Source organism: Sitophilus oryzae, unplaced genomic scaffold, assembly GCF_002938485.1.
Source record: "Sitophilus oryzae breed Bouriz unplaced genomic scaffold, Soryzae_2.0 scaffold_1701_pilon_pilon, whole genome shotgun sequence".
NCBI lineage: Eukaryota > Metazoa > Arthropoda > Insecta > Coleoptera > Curculionidae > Sitophilus > Sitophilus oryzae.
The window spans coordinates 1,559,370-1,580,309 of NW_022146393.1; the positions used below are offsets into that span (position 1 = coordinate 1,559,370).

The 20,940-nt window shown below is 32.3% G+C and overlaps 1 protein-coding gene across 2 annotated transcripts in view; it reads left to right on the top strand.

Annotated features, from left to right (window-relative positions):
- The window catches only part of LOC115881179, a 140,186-nt gene extending 125,138 nt beyond the window's left edge, over nucleotides 1-15,048 (top strand). For both annotated transcript variants that reach the window (XM_030898571.1, XM_030898572.1), the window contains exon 7: nucleotides 12,529-15,048. In XM_030898571.1, coding sequence (XP_030754431.1) covers nucleotides 12,529-12,807 — 279 coding nt within the window. In that variant the 3' untranslated portion in view covers nucleotides 12,808-15,048. The remainder of the gene's footprint in view (nucleotides 1-12,528) is intronic.
- The last annotated feature ends 5,892 nt before the right edge of the window (nucleotides 15,049-20,940 follow it).

Here is a 20,940-nt window from a genome sequence, read left to right on the forward strand (position 1 = left end):
CTTAAAATCATCATAAATTAGATTTCCATGAAGATTAAATGTTACTTAAATCAAGTGAACAAGCTTGATCGTAGAATATTTCTCACTTGAATCAAAATGTTGTTTTATTTGTGTAAATATTTTTTTTACTCAGCTGAACTATCCACTCATTTCTATCAAATATGTAAAGGTGCGTATTCATTATCCGCACGAACGAACGAACGAACGAACGAATGTTCGCTAGTGGTATGGACGGGGACCGCACGATAGGACCGCACGATAGGACCGCACGAGAAGACCGGAGGCATTTGTTGGCGAACGCCTTTGATGTACCGACTCGAAACGGATGGTCGAGCGAACGAACGAACGGCCGCATGCGTTCGGTCCCCGTCTAAATATACCGCACTTTCATTCGTTCGTTCGTTCGTTCGGATAATGAATACGCACCTTAATATACTTGGTTGGTCTGTACTCAACTATTGTGCAATATTATCCACACACGATACAAACTAATCACTATTGCACTATAAAAATCAAACTGTTTTTGATTGACACAATATATTGTGCAACCTTTCAATGTAAACCCTAAACGGTCAATATTATTGCACCATATGAAATATTGAGCAATAATATTGACCGTTTGTGGGCCGCTTTTAGGCTAATTATGATTTTTTCTAGAAAAAAATACGATAAAAGAGTTTTTGTTGAATTTTTGTCACAAAAACATTTTAAATTTATTATTTCAAACTTTTATCTATGCAATCAACTTGGACGAATATAATATTTGTGTGTATTATTGGCTATTTTGATTCCAAATATCTTGAGAACAATTACCCGTAGCGATTTTTACCAAGAAACCTTTCTTACGTAAAAAATGATGAAAATGTAAATTTTTTACTCAGTAGTGTAATACAGGTACGGACGAAAAGTTATTATAGTTAAAAACAGTTAAAAATATGTAGATGGTGCCCCCTACAAGTAGAACTCATACTGACATCCAAATCAAATTTCTCATGTCAAGGAACACCCAGACACCAATTTTCGTCCAAATACCGCCGTTAGCTCGGAAATTAATTGAAAAAAATCGAAATCAAAATAAAACTTCTACATCCTGTATTTGCGAAACGAAGCATTTTAAGACATACATTTATACGAACTCTTACTTATTTTTATCTGCAGAATATCCTGCCAAAGTTTCCCTAATACAATTCGTATCACCCTGTATATCCCTTGCTATAAATTCGATTTTTTAAAATAGTGCATTGTGATGCTAATTTTTTCTATCGATTTTTTATAATTTTTACAAAATATATACATGTGTTTATGGATAAAAAGTTGTATTACATTCGTGTTTTCGTTGCATTTTATCCACTTAAAAAATCTTCATCGAAAACATTCTTGCGTGGAGAAAATACTTCCTTAAACACATAATAAATAACAATTAAGACTAGAGTAAAAAAGTATTCTAATTCGTCTATTTATCGCATCCCAATACTTTTTGAAATTTATTTGGTGATCATCAGGTATATTGATACTTTATATCGGATTGAGTAAATTTCAATAACTGTGACTTTGAAATACTTTTCTTTTTGTAAACATCTATTAGCCTAATTTTTCATAATCTTAATAAATTAGTGATATTGTTGGTGTTTGTTATAAATGCCCGTGATTGAGAAGCAAATCAAAATAATCAAGTAAGTTTTAAACAGGGCAAAGGCTTTGTTTGTTGCATTGGTTTGTTGATAATATAACCGGAGAAACACTGCGTGAAGAGTCATGTGATCTCATTTGTCGGTTGGAGCCAATAAGCGTATATTTTTCGACAATGGTTTTCACGGTGGATTATTTCCATTTATGAAGTTGTGTTTTTCCGTGTTTTTCGTGTTTTTTTATCGTTGAGTGATTGTCTACTTTTGGTTGTAGGAACAGTTATTTATTTTTGTTATGCCTAGTTTGTTTATGCGTGTAAGGACCTCGGACAAATACTATAAATAGAAAAACCGTACTAAAAAAATGAAGACACTTAGATACTCCAACCAGAAATAAACAAAAAAATGCTACGTTGTCACTTATTAAAAAATACGGGATAGTTAATGATTTTCCTGGAGCATGATTTTCAGAAACACGCCAATTTTTTTTGACGAGTTTTTTTTTGAGAAAAAATGCTGAGAATTTCATATTAATTTTGACATTTTTCAGTAAAATATTGAAAAACTTTTGAGTGCCGCTTGTTCAGTTTCGGGAAATTTGTTTATAGTGCTTGGGGAGAATGCAATGTTGCCACCTCCTACGTTATCCTTACGTTATTATTTCTGTAAGTTATAAGTTGACGAGTTATTAAATAGACGAGAAAAAAAATACTTAGGCAAGTATTTCTATCGAATAAAGTAAAGAAATACCGAGGGTGTCATTTAAAACTTCAAAATTTGTAGACATTTCCGGTGAAACAGGAAGTGACCAAGAATAATTGAACACGTCAATCAGTCCTAATTTATGTCATACATTAACATGCCAAATCTTGTTTTTTTTATCTGAAAAAAAAACTTATAGGATTGAGCCTCTTTTGAGACGCACCCGGTATAGAGAGCTTCAATCTAAAATTCTTTTTCTTCTTCTTCTTCCTTGTTTTTTAAACGATTCCTAATACAAACTCAGCCAGAGTACTCTCTATTAAAACTGAATATTGGTAGTAATTAGCTAATCTGGGTCTTACTTGATGACCTGAATAACCTGTGTTATACCACATAACACATCCGTTCGATATAGCCGACCATAAATATCGTGCATCGTGCTGTTGGCGATTTATTCGATCTTCGTTAAAACTAAAATCTCAGTTTAATTAAGTTTTCGATAAAGTTCTCGATACTAATCGGATCGATTGCCTAGTTTGGTCCAACTAGGACGTCTTGATATGGGAAAATCCTGAAAATCGAGGGGAATTCTAACCGTTTAAACGATTTTAGTAAATCGATCGATAAAATAACGGTCAAATCTAGATAAAATACGGCCATATAGAACATTAAATAGACACATACCAACTAACCATATACACATTATTTTGATACAACATATACAAGCAAAGTGTTGTTTATTTACAATTTGTTTTGACCACAGACTAAATATTATAATCAATTTCCAAGATTTCACGTCATTGGCGTAGCTTCAGCATATACCAAAAATGTTAAGGCCTTAATTTGTACTTAAATAAATATCTGTAGAGTTGTGTTAATTTGAATTCTGAGAGGCCGAAAACTGACATTTTTAATGAACATATCAAATTATTAAGTAATCAGTCATGAGAAAATTAACAATACACGAACACAAGCAAAGGAAATAATATGGGTAATTTAAAATGCACATCAAACAATATAAACCAATTTAACTAAATTTGGAAAAAAGCCATATATTTTTAAACTAAAAATGCAAATATCTATTAAAACTTAACATCAAAATAAAATACTAAATTACCACAATACACCAAAACACTTTTACTTTCACACTGCACGCGTGTTTCGCTAATCATGGTAGTAGCATCATCAGCAGATGATTAAACTATATATAAAATATCTATAAAATTAGTTAGCGAAACGCACGTCCAGCGTGAAAGTAAAAATGTTTTGGTGTATTGTGATGATTTATAGCGAAACGCACGTCCAGCGTGAAAGTAAAAATGTTTTGGTGTATTGTGATGATTTAGTGTTTTATTTAGCTGTGTAACACCAAAGGTTCCAACCCCCAACTGTAAAAACTTAACATATTTAAACTTTTTAAAAAACAAAATTATTGTTACTGAGTTCTGAATGAACCGGGAATTAATTTCTAGACCTGGATTTGTGATGGCCAAAAAGATCCGAAAATTCCCAGTGCTTTCGAAACAGGGTTTTTTCGGTTTTGGGCCCTATTTGGGAGTATTAATTAGGGTTTCCGCAACCGGAGCTGTTTTTCGGAACTGGAAATTTCGGTACAGTGTCTCTAAGAAACCGACATTCCTCGGTTTTGTCGGGATGTACTAGCAAATTTTTGTTCAATGATTGTGCAGTCGTCACTCAGCAAGCAAGGGATCGTTTTCAGAAGTAAAACCTATAGAAAGCTGAGTTTAGATGAAAATAATTTTAAATTATTAAGTAATCAGTCAATGAGAAATTTAACGTGAACACAAACGAAGAAAAAAAAACAAAAAAAACATACGTAACTTAAAATTTGCATCATATAATATAAACCTTAACTAAACAAACTTAACTAAATTTGAAAAAAAACAATACATTTTCAATTAAAAATGCAAATATTTATAAACAACATAAATATAAATAATACCATTTAGCAACATTATACTAAATAATAAAATAATATATTAAAACATCAATAATTCCTAATAAACATTATAGGAACTTTAAAAGAACTCCAGAAGTAACAACAATAATATAGCATAACTACTTACTTAGAAGAGATTGATTTGGACCGCTAGAAAATATCAATGACCTTTTTCAATTTTGTAACAACAAATTTCTTAATTATTGTTTCCGAGCCCTGAAAGTACCGAAAGAACCGGGAATTAATCATTTCGAGTCCCGGTATTTTCGGTGCCGGTATTTCCCAGTTCTGAACCTTACTATGGACGCATAGTGGGTATATGAGGCGATCCGTCGATGAGATGCGTTGTGTAGCAGTATTAGTTAATAAACTTTTTAATAAATAAGCGGCAACGTTGCATTTTTCTGTTTACATCTGGTTTGTATGTCTTGGGTACGTTGGTTTTGTACAGTAAAGTTTGTCTGAGAAACAAAACTTGTTAGTGGTATAATAGGTACAGAATAAGCAGTCAAAAGATCTGATCAGTTGTTGCGTATAAGTATAGTAATTTTTCAAGTCTAGTCTGTCGTAAGGCAATGATCCAAGGTCAATATCAGACGGTCACGGTTGGTATATCACCTTTGTACGTGTTGAATTAGATTTTTTTCTTAGATATATAGAACTGATTTTGTTATGGAATAATGGTAGCACGAGATATATGTTTTTTTTACTTTTTGTAATATCTTAGCGAAACGCATTAAATTATAATAAACTAAAGCTTATTTTAATATTTCGTATTATGTTTTTTAACTCTGATTTTATAATATCTTTATTGTGGCGATAAATTAGAAGAGAACAGTGGCGTAACTAGAAATGTTTGGCTCTTTCCTATTTTTCGGCCGCTGCCCCCATATCTAAATGGCTACACCACTGGAAGAGAAATACCATTGTCCGTTCATTATTAAAAAAATGAAAATATGTAAAAATCTGTTTTAGAAACTTCTATTTTTCTAAACTTGTTCTACAAATCTCAGGAAGTAGGTACTGGGATGAATCTATTGATGTAAAATTACCGGTAATATTACCGATTTGTAGGTAATATTACGGTAACATTGGTAATTTAAAATAAAACAGCTTTTTAAATAATATTTATTTTTTTGCAAACAAAAGTATTAATTTTTGCGACGTCATTTTAATGTCTAATGTCGCCTTGGCATAAAAGTACGAAAATATATTATTAAACGTTTGAATAAATAGCATGTTCTATTCGGAGCCACAATTACATTTTTGTACCTCACCTTTAATGTCAAACATACAGCCTCGCCACAAAAGTATCACTTTTACTCCTAAAATACAATATACTATTTTTTTTTCAAAACTGTAAAAACGTTTTTAGGCTAGTCAGAGTCAGAATGGCCTGCCTATATTATAGTACGTAATAGACTGGATCATCATCTTCAAACTCGTCATCTGGTACTTCTTTCTCATTCGTTAATTGAGTCAAGTCCATTACTTCGAAATCGATATCTTCCTCTTTTTCCATTTCTTTTTCAGTAGTTTCTACCATTCTTGGATGTTCTTCTCCATTTAATAAATGCAAATTATAATTATTGGCAATATAAGTGAGCTTCCCGGCCCTTTCCACAGTAAGTCTGTTTCTTCTTGGCCGATGAACAGAGACTTTTTCGGTCGCGGCCGTTGACCGAAAATGTCCACAGCCAACATACTCATTTTAGAGCTGGGCAAATGAAAAAGAGTAGAGCGGAAAAAGATCAATATATCCAATGTTACCAATCTTGCGGTAATATTACGTAATATTATCACAATTGCCGCGGTAATATTACCCTTTACATCACTAGATGAATCAGATAGTTGCAAATGAGCTAAATGCATTTGCAATATTTTTGCAGGACTCTACCTTTTCATTATCTGCGTCATTGTTTTGTTAATCCCAAAAATGTTTATTTTTTAATTAAAGCATATGCGATAATTTTGATATTGATGAGGCGTTTCTAACTTCGTTTGATGTTAATCTTAATTAACCTATTCCAATTAACTGAGTATTTTTTTCAAAACACCAGTGAAGTTATCTCTAAGTTTAACTGTCATTAGTGTCATTACGTTTTACTGATCGAACTGTAGGTATTATTATTATCTATCTATGACGTAAGAACTTCGATAGGAGAAATAATAAAGAGTCTGCCTATAATCTTAATCAAGCTATTTGAATTGAAATTTTATTGCTTCATTATTTTCTAACGAAGATCGTCTTCATTAGTCCGGTACTTATCTCTAATTAATTTAAAACGAGTGAACCCTGCCGCGTACCTACTATATATATGACGGGGATGTCCAGGGGTATCGATAAATCGAAATATCGATATTTTATGCCTTTTGCATTTCCACATTTCTCTACTTAAATTTAATTACCACATAGCAAAAATGAGAGACTATGTGCATATATTTGAAGTAAAACTTCTTACTAACAGCTATTAATTTGAAGGATTTGAAGGACAGGTGTGAAAAAGTAATAAATTAAAAATGAATATGTAATTTGATTCACTTTCACATAATTTGTAATAAAATGGCCGTCTGTCCGTCTGAGGACTCCATTCGAGTACCTCTATCCACGTGCCAAGTTTGGTTCCAATCCACCCATAATTAAGGAAAATCCCGATAATGGTCTATTTAGAGGCATCGCATCGGTTCGAAATGTCGAGGGTGTCATCCTGTAGCCCGTCCCTAATTATGCCGATTTTGACCCACATTTTTCTTGGATATCAAATTTTTAGTCCCACCCTGATGAAGATGTAAACGAAACGTCGTATCCAACTTTGCAGGGTGGGACCGTGTGCACCGTCGCTCACATAATCTACCCGCCAAATTTGGTAGCGATAGGACGACATCATATAAAGTAACTATATCGACTCCAAACTGCATTCTGTGAAGCAGAACCGGTGAAATGGTACTGAGTATGGCTCCTTCTGAAGGAATTTGCATAAGTCGCTCAGTTAGGCGTGCTCAAGCGTAGTGCGCAAATCTGGATTTTGAATTATCGGATAACTAGACCAATAAGAGACTAGACGCTAGCACCAGCTGTTCATTCGTACGGCTTCGTCTAACTTCGTACGGCTTTCGTTTTCACTCCCGTTCGACAATGGCTAATCCTCAGTGTAAGGGCTAATCGATATTCCGAATTTTGGAGTTGCGCTATTGCGCCATTGCCTGCCTAACAGACATTTATCTATTTGTCTCTAACTCGGCTTCAACTCCAACACATTGCAGGGATAGGCGATACTCTTTATAGGGTTTATAAGTATATGGACGACATCGACTTTTGACGTTTCTTACGTCAAAACTAACTGTCACAGTGACACGTGTCGTACACGGTCAAGTTGGCCTTCATATAAAACTTTCTATCTACTGTTTGCCATAGGCAGAAAGTGGAGGTAAATGTTTTTTTCTTATGGTATTGAGGGGCGTAAAAACGTTTTCTGATCTATGTAGCCCTAGAAGCCTAGCTAACCTAGCCTCCCCGAGGGCAAGGTTATATCTTATCTACTTGCTACGTAGGTTAACTTGTCGAATGTTTTTTTACTATTTTGGAGGATAATGGTAGATGAATTCAGCTCCGACGTGGTTTCTTGGCTGAGAGTGATCTTGCAGTTTTCTGTCCGAAAGGTGTTATCGCTGAGCCGTTTGTAAGCCTTCCAAATGGCTAGTACCTCTACCTGGAAAACACTTGATTTGTCCGGAAGTCGACAAGACCTTGCGAATACCACCACTAAGTTGTTACTCTCTTACTCGTTTCTGGAATTCTGACTTGAAAGTTCTTGGCAAGTTCCAGCCTAGGTGTCAGATAATCTGATGGTCCCGCAATAATATCCTTCGGTAATCTTCCAAGAATACAGCTGTAACCATAGAGTTTTTCCGTCCAGCAACAAGGTTCTCTGAGCCTGTTTGCACGCAGTTAATAATAACTATTATCAGCAAATACGCTCTTAATATTTCATATAATATTTTGTATTATTATTTCTTTTAAAGTTAATTTCTACATATAGGTAGTTTAAAAGTTTCCACAGTTTGTTAACTGGAAATTATATATTTATTTTGCGAGAAGTGTGATAAATACATTGATCAAAGTATTATATTATTTTTGTTGTTATATTGATCTCACACGTGACCTATGTACCTATAACTTATTTTTAAGCTGTTTCTTCAGAATATTAAGTCGATATCTGTTGAGAAACCTTTAATAATATCATATCGATGAATATTTTTATGAAAAAATATCATATCGATATTTTTCAGAAAATCGTACATTCCTAATAGAGGGGATCGGAAAAAGTGCGTCACGCATGGGCGACGATTTTCTTTGATTAATTCATTACGAGTGAACGGAGAGTGAAGCTAGTTGATTTTAATTATCCTTTTAATATTAATAAAACTAGACTTAAGCAGGCGATCTCTCCATTTCTAGGGTTTCTGTTTTATTCATTCGTTCGATTTGTTTACAGTGTTGTCGATCGTTACAGAAAGAATCGAATTATATTAAAAATAATTCGCACTTATCGCTTTCCTTATTTATCCTTATCATGTCGTATCGTATAGTATTTTCAAAATCAGTTGGACTGGTTTAGGTCTCTTAATTTCTACACTGGACAAACAATTTAAGAATTCCAAACAAGTCCAAGTAACTTTGGAAATACTTTACCAGTTACAAATATATGCGTAATTTATTTATACAGGGTGTAAAAAAATAGTGTAATAATGTGAGAAAGTTGACGTATTTAATTGTTTTTGATCACTTCCTGTTTCAGCGGAAATTTCTACAACTTTTGATTTTTAAATGACACCTCAGTATATTTCTACTTTATTCGATAGAAAATGGCACTCTGAGTATGACTCCTTATATTTTTCCTTAAAAAATCATGTTTTTAATGTCAATCTAGAGTGCCATGGCTATGTTAAAAACACTAATTTCTAATCAAGGAGACTTGGAAAAAGATATTTCATCGTCTAACGTTTTTCTTGTCTTGTTCTGGCTGGTTGAAAGATACCCAAATCGTATATTTAATCATATATCTCAATTTTTTGCGAATGGAACAAGGGTGACTTATTAGCATATTTGGAAAAAGCATTTTTTTAGAAATGATTTGGAACCACACACTTGGTATTTCGAGTCAAATTGTCGTTATGAACCGCATATTATAATTTCAAATAAATTCAAAAAAGTCAAAAGTTGACAAATGATATGTCATTCTATTCAGAGTGTCATTTTCTATCGAATAAAGCAGACATATACCGAGGGTGGCCTTTAAAATTCAAAAGTTCGAGTAATTTCCGGTGAAACAGGAAATGACCAAAAACAATAAAATACCGTCAATTAATCCTAATTTAAGTCATATACTATCATACCAATTCTCGTCTTTTTATCTGAAATAAATAAAAAAGTTATAGGGATGAGCCACTTTTCAGACGTACCCGGTATAGAAGAGAAGTATATTAACAAAAATTCACAATAATACAAGTAATTTTAACATTGAACATACTTATTATTATAATTATAATCTATTCATCTATGGTGTCCTAAGATTTGCTGAAGAATACTTCCCTTAAATATAGTACTAGATACTAGACATCCTGTTAATATTTTTGGAGTAGTCATTTAAATGTTTTGCGATTAAATAAAAAAAGGATCGTTCATACAATGTAATATCGTGACCGCAAATATTTAGCTTTTCCATTAAAATCGAATCTTAATGTTATGTATGTTAGTACGAAACCGATTTTTTTTCATAAAGATATATATGATGGTGACTGCTTTATTAAAATTTGTGGAACAGACAAAGCAGATGCATACGCTACCACGTAAATTTAAAAACAACATATTGTACATTTAGGCATGTTAAATACTACAAAAGCGCTCTTCAATAATGACAGAGGAAATGATAAAAATCAACATCACCTGTTTGTTTTTCATTTCGACAGTCTCAAGTTCGTTGACAGGCGCGTTATTTACGATGAAGTTGCCATTGTATAATAGCGATAATAATAAAAGGATAAGTTATGGCGGTTCGGTTTTGTTTTAATTAGGATGTTTTGTGCGGCAGTACGAGTGCTCTTTACTGCTATCATAAATTCGACCGTGCTCTGGGCACCACAGAGCTTGTCTCACTGCAAAAATACCGTGTAATCCAAAAGAAAACCAGTACACAAAATACAAAAAGACATGTTATGGATAGGGGCAGTGTTTATATAAACTTATGTCAAATTGTTTAAAATCGATATTTCTGTAGGTATTAGCAATAAGGATTTAAGGTCTCGGAGAAATAAGTCAATCTAGGGGAGCTCTAAAATATTTCGTGTTCTTGGTATTGACTGTTTTATCAAAGTCCTGTTGGAAGGCTTTTCAACATCAAAGTAAGTAGGCTGGCTTCCAACTTACTGGGATGCGACGAAGCATTGGAATGCTCATTGACCAATGCTTAAAGCCGCTTAATGCTTAATTATTATTAAATTATTATTAATAATTCTAGAAACAAACCACATTAATTATTTTTCCGCATACCACATTTTTACAGTTATTTTCAACTGCATATACTTAAAAAATATCTAAAAGGTGGAGAACAAACAAAATATTTAAAAGTATTGATAGTGAAACATGTATTTTCTATGATTAAGTTACTTCGTAAAATGGCGATAACAGAGATTTCAATAGTTTTCGAGATTTATTCATTCAGTTTAAGATTAGTTGGAAATGACGTAAAGCATTTAAAGTAGTATGTTAGTTTTTTTTGTATGGTAGTTTTTTGATGTGTTTCGAACTTCATAAGGATAATTTGTAGAGAAATAGAGACTGTTACTCTAGCAATTCTTATAACATGCAGTGCAATGAAGTATATAGGTATTTTAGTTGAATGTAGTATTGCAATAAAACGAAAAAAAAAAAAAAATTGGCGCCGGGAGGCACGTATAGCCGCCCATACTAAAATATGTTAATATCTCGAAAACTGTGACTTTGACTGATTTTGATGTTATTACAAATTTTGTTGCAAATATTATTCCTAATCTTAATTTGAAAACCGCGTTTCGCTAGCTACTGTAATTTTGGAGTTACGATTTTTTTAAATTTTTAACCCCCTCCCATACCCCCTTACCAACCCCACCAAAAACTAATGGCCAGATTCTCGGGTGCCACAGTATTTTTGTGCCAAATTTGGTTAAAATCGATTCAGCGGTTTTTGAGTTATCGTGTTACAGACGGCAGACAGACAGAGAGACAGACAGACACCACGAAAATATTTTGTATTTAGGTTATTTATGACCCAAATAACTCATTTTGAGTGAAATTAAAAAAACTTTATTTTTACCGATCCTAATAGCCTACCATACCTATTGGTATGGTCGGCTAAAAAAAAGATGTGTTACCGTTGTTACCGCGATCTACCATCAGTATCTTTTTCTATATCGTGAGGATTTTTTTTCATTAACACAAATTTAAAAATAGTAACATTTTATATCTCTGCATAACCCTTTGGATGGTGTGGAGTTTTTCGATTTTATTTTCGCATATATTTCTTTTGAACATCTGGCAACACAGGGCGTGGAATAAGCCAAAAAGCGCTTAATAGGCGGTTATCGCTGGCGGCTCTCAAAATGTTGCATTCTTTTTTAAATTTACAAAGTTGAATAACTGAGTTGTTTTGAATTTATTTTAAAAATGGCAAAGAGAAAATATGTTTCTTTTGACAAGATCTACTACCTGTTAATATACTTGCGCTTATTCCTGAGACATCCTGTATAGGTAAATTTATATGGCAGAATCCGATTACTTTAACCGTGTCAACAAGGCTTAATATAACTCCCTTTCAATATTGAGACAAGAATTCATGCGTTACCCCTGCGTTAGCTCTTCAAAAAGTATACTTAAAGAGAGTATACACTAGTATACCAAAACAATAACTTGGTCAATTTTTATAGGTTTTGGTCGATGGAATCACTTTACTGTCTTAAGGTCTGAGGATGAGACGTAACGGTAGTCACCCCCCTTTATAAAAATTAAAATAAAAAAAATAAAATACTTTATAAAAAATAGTAATAGAAGATTGTGAGAATACGTGCTTTTTATTCCATCAATTGAGGATAGTTATTTATAATTTTATATTATAAACCTTTCTTCATCCTTTTTGAATTTAATGAAGCAGCTATATATCTTTATTCATAAAAATTAATAAAAACTTTTTTCTTTGTTTTCAGGCCATGGAACTGGACGGCACCCTGGACTCGAGTAATTCCGGAGGTCGGGCTTCGGGTGATTCCGGTACTGGAAACAAACAACCGGAAAAACGATCCCGGAAGCTGTCCAGACCGCGTAGTCTCACCAACTTGGTATGGGAGACCAGGGAACATCCCGACATATCCATGCCCATGGTAGAGAAACCGAAAAAAATCGTTGATCCAGCGGCCATAGTTTACAAGAAATATTCCAAGTATTCTGTCAATGGGCAGAAGAACAGGGGCACCCTGTATTTGTAAGTCGAGTTGGGCACGGAACTGGGCAGTAAAATTATTAGAATTTTGTTTTGGCAAATTTAAAATAAAAGAAAACTTCTTATTTAAATAATAGTGTGAGACAACAGAATTTAAAGATATTAATAATTTATTTATTTTTATAATTATTTCTTGCCTGTGTAGGGCTATAAATTATGGAATTTTATTTTGTTTTATTTTCAACAGGCAACAGGCAACATTTTTTATCAAACTTAATATAAACCATTTGTAAAATTTTCAGGGCGCGTATGATATATCTATTGTTACAATTAAAAAAATGTTCGTCTCTTATAGAAGTGCAAAAAACGGCGTCAGAAACCCTTGGGGAATGGCAATCAATGATAATTTTGGCGAGACTAGAATTTCTAGACGTCATCTCGTCACTTGCTAAAAATTTACGTAAATCTTGTCAAAAGTTAACACTATATAGAATGATGAGAAAAGGATAGAACGTTTCCAGACACACAAACTTATTTCCAAAAAAATATTTTTTATTTCGAAATTTAATCTACACCATTTAAAAATAATTTTTACTCGATATGAAAATAAATAACAACCTTCCTAAGGCAACCAACTGGCTGCAAGTGCCAATAAAAAATAAAGAAGTTCGCCAAAATGATCATCGATTGTCATTCCCCAGCCGTCTTTGACGCTCTTTTTTTTGGTCGTATGGCAGGTCTGGATAGAGACAACAGTTTCTATTTACCATTTTTAAAATAAAATGATAAATGAATGATCCTGCGTCACTAAAAAGTTTTTTTTTAAATTTCCCGGAAAATTTAGAAAAAAATTGTCAACGTTTTTTTGCAAAAAACACTATTGGCGTATTTCTCAGCTCGAAATATACGGCCAGTTAAAATACTTGCACTTATTAAAGAGACATCCTTTATAGGGCTTCGTTGAAAAATATAGTTCATATCAATATCTGTAACATTCTTGATAATTATTCAATCTTTACCTTGACTAAAAATCTTGAATTTATTTTTTAATGAATGTTAAAAAAAAATAATGAAACTAAAAAAATTGTAGCTTGTTAAATGTGAGACAAAGTAGAAGAGTATCATTTTTAGTGTACGTCCATAATGCACCAGCTTCCCGCTTTATCGCGGCAGACTAGCAGTGAAAAATATAGGAACAATAGTATGGTCAAAAATATAGGAACAATAGTGCGTGGTCATAGTGAGCTAGTCAGTCAGCTTCAACCAGCTTAAACTGCTTTTACTCGTTTTTATCAGAATGAATTATTGTTTCTTTTTGTCGCTTCACCCGCTCAACAGTTTTATCACAGCTTTTGAAACCAGGTCTAATCTAACTCCCTCACACAACCAAACTTAATCTACTCTGCTCGGTTCATTTCTAAACTTCCAATAAAGACGAATGGTGACGCATTAGCACAAGTCAAGCTATTTACTTACAAAATTATTAAAAATTAATTGATTTTAATCATAACCATCTTGTGTCCATCTATATGCATTGGCGTAACTACAGTGGTGCCCGGGGGTGCCGGGCCCCCCCTGGTACTGCTGTGCACCCCCGAGAGAAATCTTGAATTATGACTCTTGGCTACGTATTAATTTTATTTGCTTGTGATGTAGTAAAAATGACGTTTTCTAGTTTTGTTTAGTTAAAATTATTTTGTTGTGTTCAAAAAATGTGTTAATTTTTATTTTTTTAGAAAAATTTTAAGTATTTAAGTAATCTACAGGAACACGATTTGATAACCAAGTGAAATGAAATTTATTGATAGAAAAACTCATATAAACGTTTTATTCAAAAAATGTGTTTGTTAATATTGTTCTTCATTTTTTAAAGAACAAAAGACCTAGGGCCCCCCTGGTCTCAACCCCAGGCCCCCCCAGGATGAATTGCTAGTTACGCTAATGTCTGTATGTCGCAGGAGTATAGAATAATCCAGTTTTTTGCAAAAAGACTAGGCATATTATAAAATGCCAGCTTTTTAAACAAAAGAATGAATTTTTACAAAAAGCCTATCTATTTTCAGTCACTTTGCAAAAAAAACTAATCAGAATTAGGCATATGAAACAATGACGATATTTTCTGTACACTTCTGCAAAAAGACTGTCTGTTTTCAGTAATTTTACAAAATGACAAATTAAAAATGATCAAAGTTTAGTCAGCTATGAGCATAAGCATATTGAATAATTTACACTTTAATAAAAATACCCCATATTTTCCTATACAGAAACAATAATTTATGACAAAATTTTATTTTGTTTAGCCGAAACAAAATAAAATTATATTTTGAAAATTGCAGTATTTTTAGCCGACCATACCAATAGGTATGGTAGGCTATTAGGATCGGCAAAAAAAAGTTTCTTTAATTTTACTCAAAATGAGTTATTTGGGTCATAAATGACCTAAATATACAATATTTTCGTGGTGTCTGTCTGTCTGTCTGTCTGCCGTCTGTAACACGATAACTCAAAAACCGCAGAACCGATTTTAACCAAATTTGGCACAAAAATACTGTGGCACCCGAGAATCTGGCCATTAGTTTTTGGTGGGGGTGGGGGGTTGGTAAGGGGGTATAGGAGGGGGTAAAAATTTTAAAAAATCGTATCTCCAAAATTACAGTAGCTAGCGAAACGCGGTTTTGAAATTAAGATCAGGAATAATATTTGCAACAAAATTTGTAATAACATCAAAATCAGTCAAAGTCGCAGTTTTCGAGATATTAACATATTTTAGTATGGGCGGCTATAGGTGCCTCCCGGCGCCAATGTTTTTCAATGATTTTCAATTTTGTTGAAAATATACGTTTATTTCTCCATGCTGAAATATTTGTAAAATTTTTGAGGGTGAGCTGTGAGTTGTCGATATGACGTATATTCATGAACGTCAGTTTAATATGACCATTATCACTAGCTAATAAAAAAGCATAATAGATCCCCTCGGGATAGTTTTATGATGTCAAATGCCATTCCCGGTTCCTACAAAGGGTTGTTAATGGCCACTACCTGCTTCAATGCGGCAGGTTCACAAAAGAACTACCGGAAAGCCGGTGCACTATGGACTTACACTTATGTTGTAATACTATAAGCATAGTATAAGGAAAGTAGTAGCTTTACTCCTTGTCAAATCCTTTATTCTTTTTCGTGATATTCCGTTATATTTTTCGATTTCGAAAAATTTCCAGATTTTTTCAAAAAAAAAATTGCACAGAAAAATCCTCATATTTCTGGGGCCAAAATATACTACCTCTAAAAATATTTGCACTTATTTAAGACTCACGGTTATGGTACGTTATAGCGTTTCCGTAACCGAAGCTGTTTTTCGGAACCGGTAATTTCGGTACCATGCCTCTAAGGAACCGGAATTTCCATTTTTTTTTCGCTACTAGCAAATTTTTGTTCAATGATGGTGCAGTTCGTTAAACAGCAAGCAAGGGATGGTTGTCAAAAGTAAAATCGATCAAAAAATAAGGTTTAAATGAAAATAATATCAATAAATAATATCATCAAATTATTAAGTAGTAATCAGTAATGAGAAAATTAACCAGGACACAAACAATGATCACAAATGACTCTCAAAAAAAACTCAAAGCACAATTTTTTGAATTATTACTACAACCATAACAGCACACAGTAAGGCACTCATTTTTTGTCAATGGGTCTCTGTGCTGGGACGCAATGCTCCAACCTCGCAGGTCGACGGCGACGTCGACGGACGTAACTCAACTAAAACGTTCTGCAACTGCCGATATTCGACAGATTGTAAAAACTGGCAGAAAATATTTGGGAGAGTGCAACTACTCTTTTCCTTCTACTATGCTATAAGGTAAATGGCTGATTCTTTTTTACGTCTGTGTTTCGATTCTCAAAAAGATGATGTAGTTTTTTTTTACTTTTTGAAAAAAATCTTGCAATTACCGTATAAAAATGAAATGTTTATATACAAAGTATATTTATTTTATTGTCTCACACTAGGCATTATCTACTGAAATCAATAAATTGGTTTTGAAAATTTCTATTTATAAAACAAATTTATTTTCCCAGTTCTGGTAAGTAGGGTGATTTTCGCCTTACGGTACTATGTACGTGGTACCCAGCTTAGCTATTTGTGATTTGTGTATTTAAGTTTTAGCTGAGGCTTATCTGAATTCGCTTTACACGTGTAGCTATATTCTTCTTCTTGTTATTTGTCTAAGAATCCTCAAGAGAATATTTTATTTGTTATTATACCATGGAAATTATCTTTTATTGAAACTGCTATAGTAATCTACTTGAAGTATTTATTCAATATTATAAATAGACGTTGGTTTTATAGGAACACACAGTATATTATTAGTATTAGAAAAAATAAATGACCCAATCAAATATTTTCTTCCGATTTTAATGTTTACAACCACTAATTAAAATTTAAAGCCCTTTTAAACTGAAAGAGAAGGAATTGATTACGTATGTAGTTATAAAATATTTTGTAGGTTTATAGTACCGTAACACAGTACCAATTATGTAAATAATGTAAAAAGACAAATATATATTTAGAGAAAACAAAATGTGACATATTTTCATAATGCAAGCTTATAAAAGTCGTATTAAGTAAATTTTTGAGAAGCACTTTATAAAATTGTAAGGATATAATATATAAAATCAAGCACAAAATAAATAAAATGTCTGTAGGAAAATTTTTATATTATAGGAACTAGTAAAATTATATTTGCAATATCTTGAAATTGCAAAACTTTAAATTATTTATAAACTAAGAAAAAAATTGACTGTGAAAAAGGCCCATTTTTAGCAATTTTCTAGTTTTAGTAACCGAAAAAAATGGTAAAACTTGAAAGTTCGAAAGAAACAAAATGGAAACACTGTAAAGCGAAGTCAGATTGGTCAACGATTTAATTTTTATTAAGTTTTTCTATTTTCTAAGACTTGTGATGTGTAGGTTTTAGTTTTTTTGTATGATTTTTTAAATGCGTATGATATAATTTAATGAAACTTGTCTTCGGTGTCCATTCTGTTTAAGAGTCAAATAAATAAAATACAATTCAAAATGCCACTTGTTTTTTTTAATGTTCCCCTTAATATTGTTTTTAATGTAAACAGTAATAACAGTTCCACCTGTTTGGAAGTGGATTTTTATACAGATAAAACTATATGAGAGTGAAGACTTTCAAGGTAAGTTTGATTTCAAATAAATATTTCATGATGTAAGAAAAATATCCGTCATAGAATTTATAATTAGAAAATATAAATTGATGATAGATGAGTACTTCAAACTAATATCACTACAAGAACACATCTTCTCGCCGAAGAATAATAAAACTTTGTTCTTTTTTGTAAAACTATTATAGCACAGGAATCCTGTGCTATAATATGTGCAGTCTGCGGGATTATTACGCTCATCGTATTTTTAATCAAAACCTAATTTTTACGAATATTTATGAATAGGAGAATAGATTTTTAACAGGGTGCCTATCAAAAGTAGAAAGAGCCATATGAAATAAAAAAAAGAATATTTGCGAAACCGTTGAAAATTTTGAAATACTTTAAATTCGAAAAATATTCATTTTTCAATTATCCCTTTAACAAAGGAACAGTATACCGGGTGTTCCATTAAAAAAATAATTCCGATCCACTCACACTTTTCTGAGCCACCCTGTAGAAGTTAAAATATTTTCCTGAAATACATCCTGCGTCAACACATACTTTAGGTTGGCAGTTACACAAAATTCCTCAATAAAAAAGTTTTTTATTATAGGAGCTACAGATGTCCGACAATACTGTTGGTGGGCCTGTAGGAAAAACTGAACCATGGCAACCCCTATTTGCGGCAACTTTGTGATCATGCACACACAGTTATTAATATTATTTATTAAACATGAGTGGGAGGGGGGTTAATCACTTCGACCTTACAGATCCATTGTGTCCCCCTTTCTTGAATCATAACTCATCATACAGTCCATTTATTAAACATAGTTGCGGCAAGTTTTTGATAGACACCCTGATAAAAGTGTATTGTCCTATTCCTATTCATAAATATACGTAAAAATTAAGTTTTGATTAAACATATGATGATAATATATGTATAAATGCTGATAATATTAATACGTAATAATTCTGCAGTCGGATCTTATTAAAATTAACTTTGAGTCAGAGTCTGGCACTTGAGACTAACGGTTTTGAAAGGAAATATATATTTGTGGTAAAAATATTTGCGAAATACTTGTTAATGTGTCAGATTAATTCATACTTTTTGAATAAATAGATTAAGGAAGGAGCATATCAACAAACTTCATAATTCATAGGTTGCATGGATAAATTTGTCGATCGAAACCCTACGCTGCCCAATCCCTAATATCAATCTATTAGTAGCGCTTCTCATCAATTTTTAGCTTTACCTATTCATTTTGTGTCTCTACCAGTTGCCTCTCAAAAGTGGCTCATCCCTATAACTTTTTTATTTTTTTAGAAAAAAAAACGAAATTTGGTATGTTAGTATAGGACATAAATTAGGATTGATTGACGTATTCAATTGTTTTCGGTCACTTCCTGTTTCACCGGAAATGACTACAACTTTTGATTTTTAAATGGTACCCTCGGTGTTTTATTTTTACTTTATTCAATAGAAAAAGACACTCTGAATAATAAAAAAATATATTTTACATATGCCTAATCGTACATATATCATATGCCAACTTTTGACATTTTCGCTTAAAACAAAATCGAATTTTAAATTTCAATCCAGAGTGCCATGGCTGTGTTAAAAACACTAATTTTTAATCAAGGAGTCTTGGAAAAATATATTTGATCGTCTAATGTATTTCATGTCTTCTCCTGGCCGGTTTAAAAATGCCCTAATCGTATTTTTAATCATATATGTAGGTATCTCAATTTTTTAAAATGGAACGAGGGTGGCTAATTATAGCATATTTGGAAAAAGCATTTTTTTACGAATAATTTGGTACCACACACTTGGTATTTCGAGTCAAATTGTCGTTACAGTTATGGCCATGGCACAAATTAAAATTTAAAATGTTATTTTTTTTAATTAAAAATTTCAAAAGTTGACATATGCTATGTCATTCTATTCAAAATGTCATTTTCTATCAAATGAAGCAAAAATATAAAGTGTGTCATTTAAAAATCAAAAGTTGTAGTCATTTGCGGTGATACAGGAAGTGACCGAAAAGAATTGAAAACGTCGGATTTTTTATCGAGATCTACTACGCAGCACGACTATTTTACAATCTCGTTCTGGCATTCGCAATAATGTCACTGCTAAGTTCTAACGCAGTATTCTCTTAGAATTACTATCTCTAAACCAAACTAATAATAGTAGAAGAAATAATTAACATAAAATAACCCCAGAAAAACACAAAAAATCCGCAAAATTTCAAATCAAATTCAAATGTAACTCTAATAAATTAATACATGAGCTTACTTCGGGTTTATCTTATAATCGTCCTAGAACTGTGACACGCAGCACAGAAGGAAATATGCGGCAATTTTTCCATCTGCTCATGCGCTGTAATGTTCTAGGACGATTCAGAATCGGTTAAGCTAAAAACTCGAAGAAAGCTATGGATAACATTATTTGTACGCATTCCTTAATATTTTTATCTGATTTTTTATGGGAGTCTGGTGAAAATATTTGAAAAATAATTGACAAAGAAAAAAGAGAGATTCGTAGAAGTATGACTCATAGAGGGCAAAAATTTGAAAGAAATATATGGAATGTAAAATTAAAAAGCATTTTTAAACAAATTTTTTAAATATTTTAATAAATAAGAGCACTCTACACATTTTTACCAGTAAATCTTATTTAATATTTGTTTGAGACGAGCAAAAAATAACTGCTTACTTAATTTTACCTATCTCTAATAATACAAAATCTCATTTAATACTCAGGGCCTATTTTACCATAAGGCCCATAAGGCCCGGGCCTTGGGCCCGGTTGTCTGGGGAGCTCCTTAAAGGTTGTAAAATGTTCATAATTTCAAATGTAAATTTACATAGCAGAGAAAAAAACAGTTACCTCTGATAAGGAAAATAGAATTAAATAAAATAAGCTTTAGATTGATATAATTTATTTTTCATTATTTATTTTGTTGAATATAATAATGTTTATTTATTTTTTAAAATTATTAAAGAA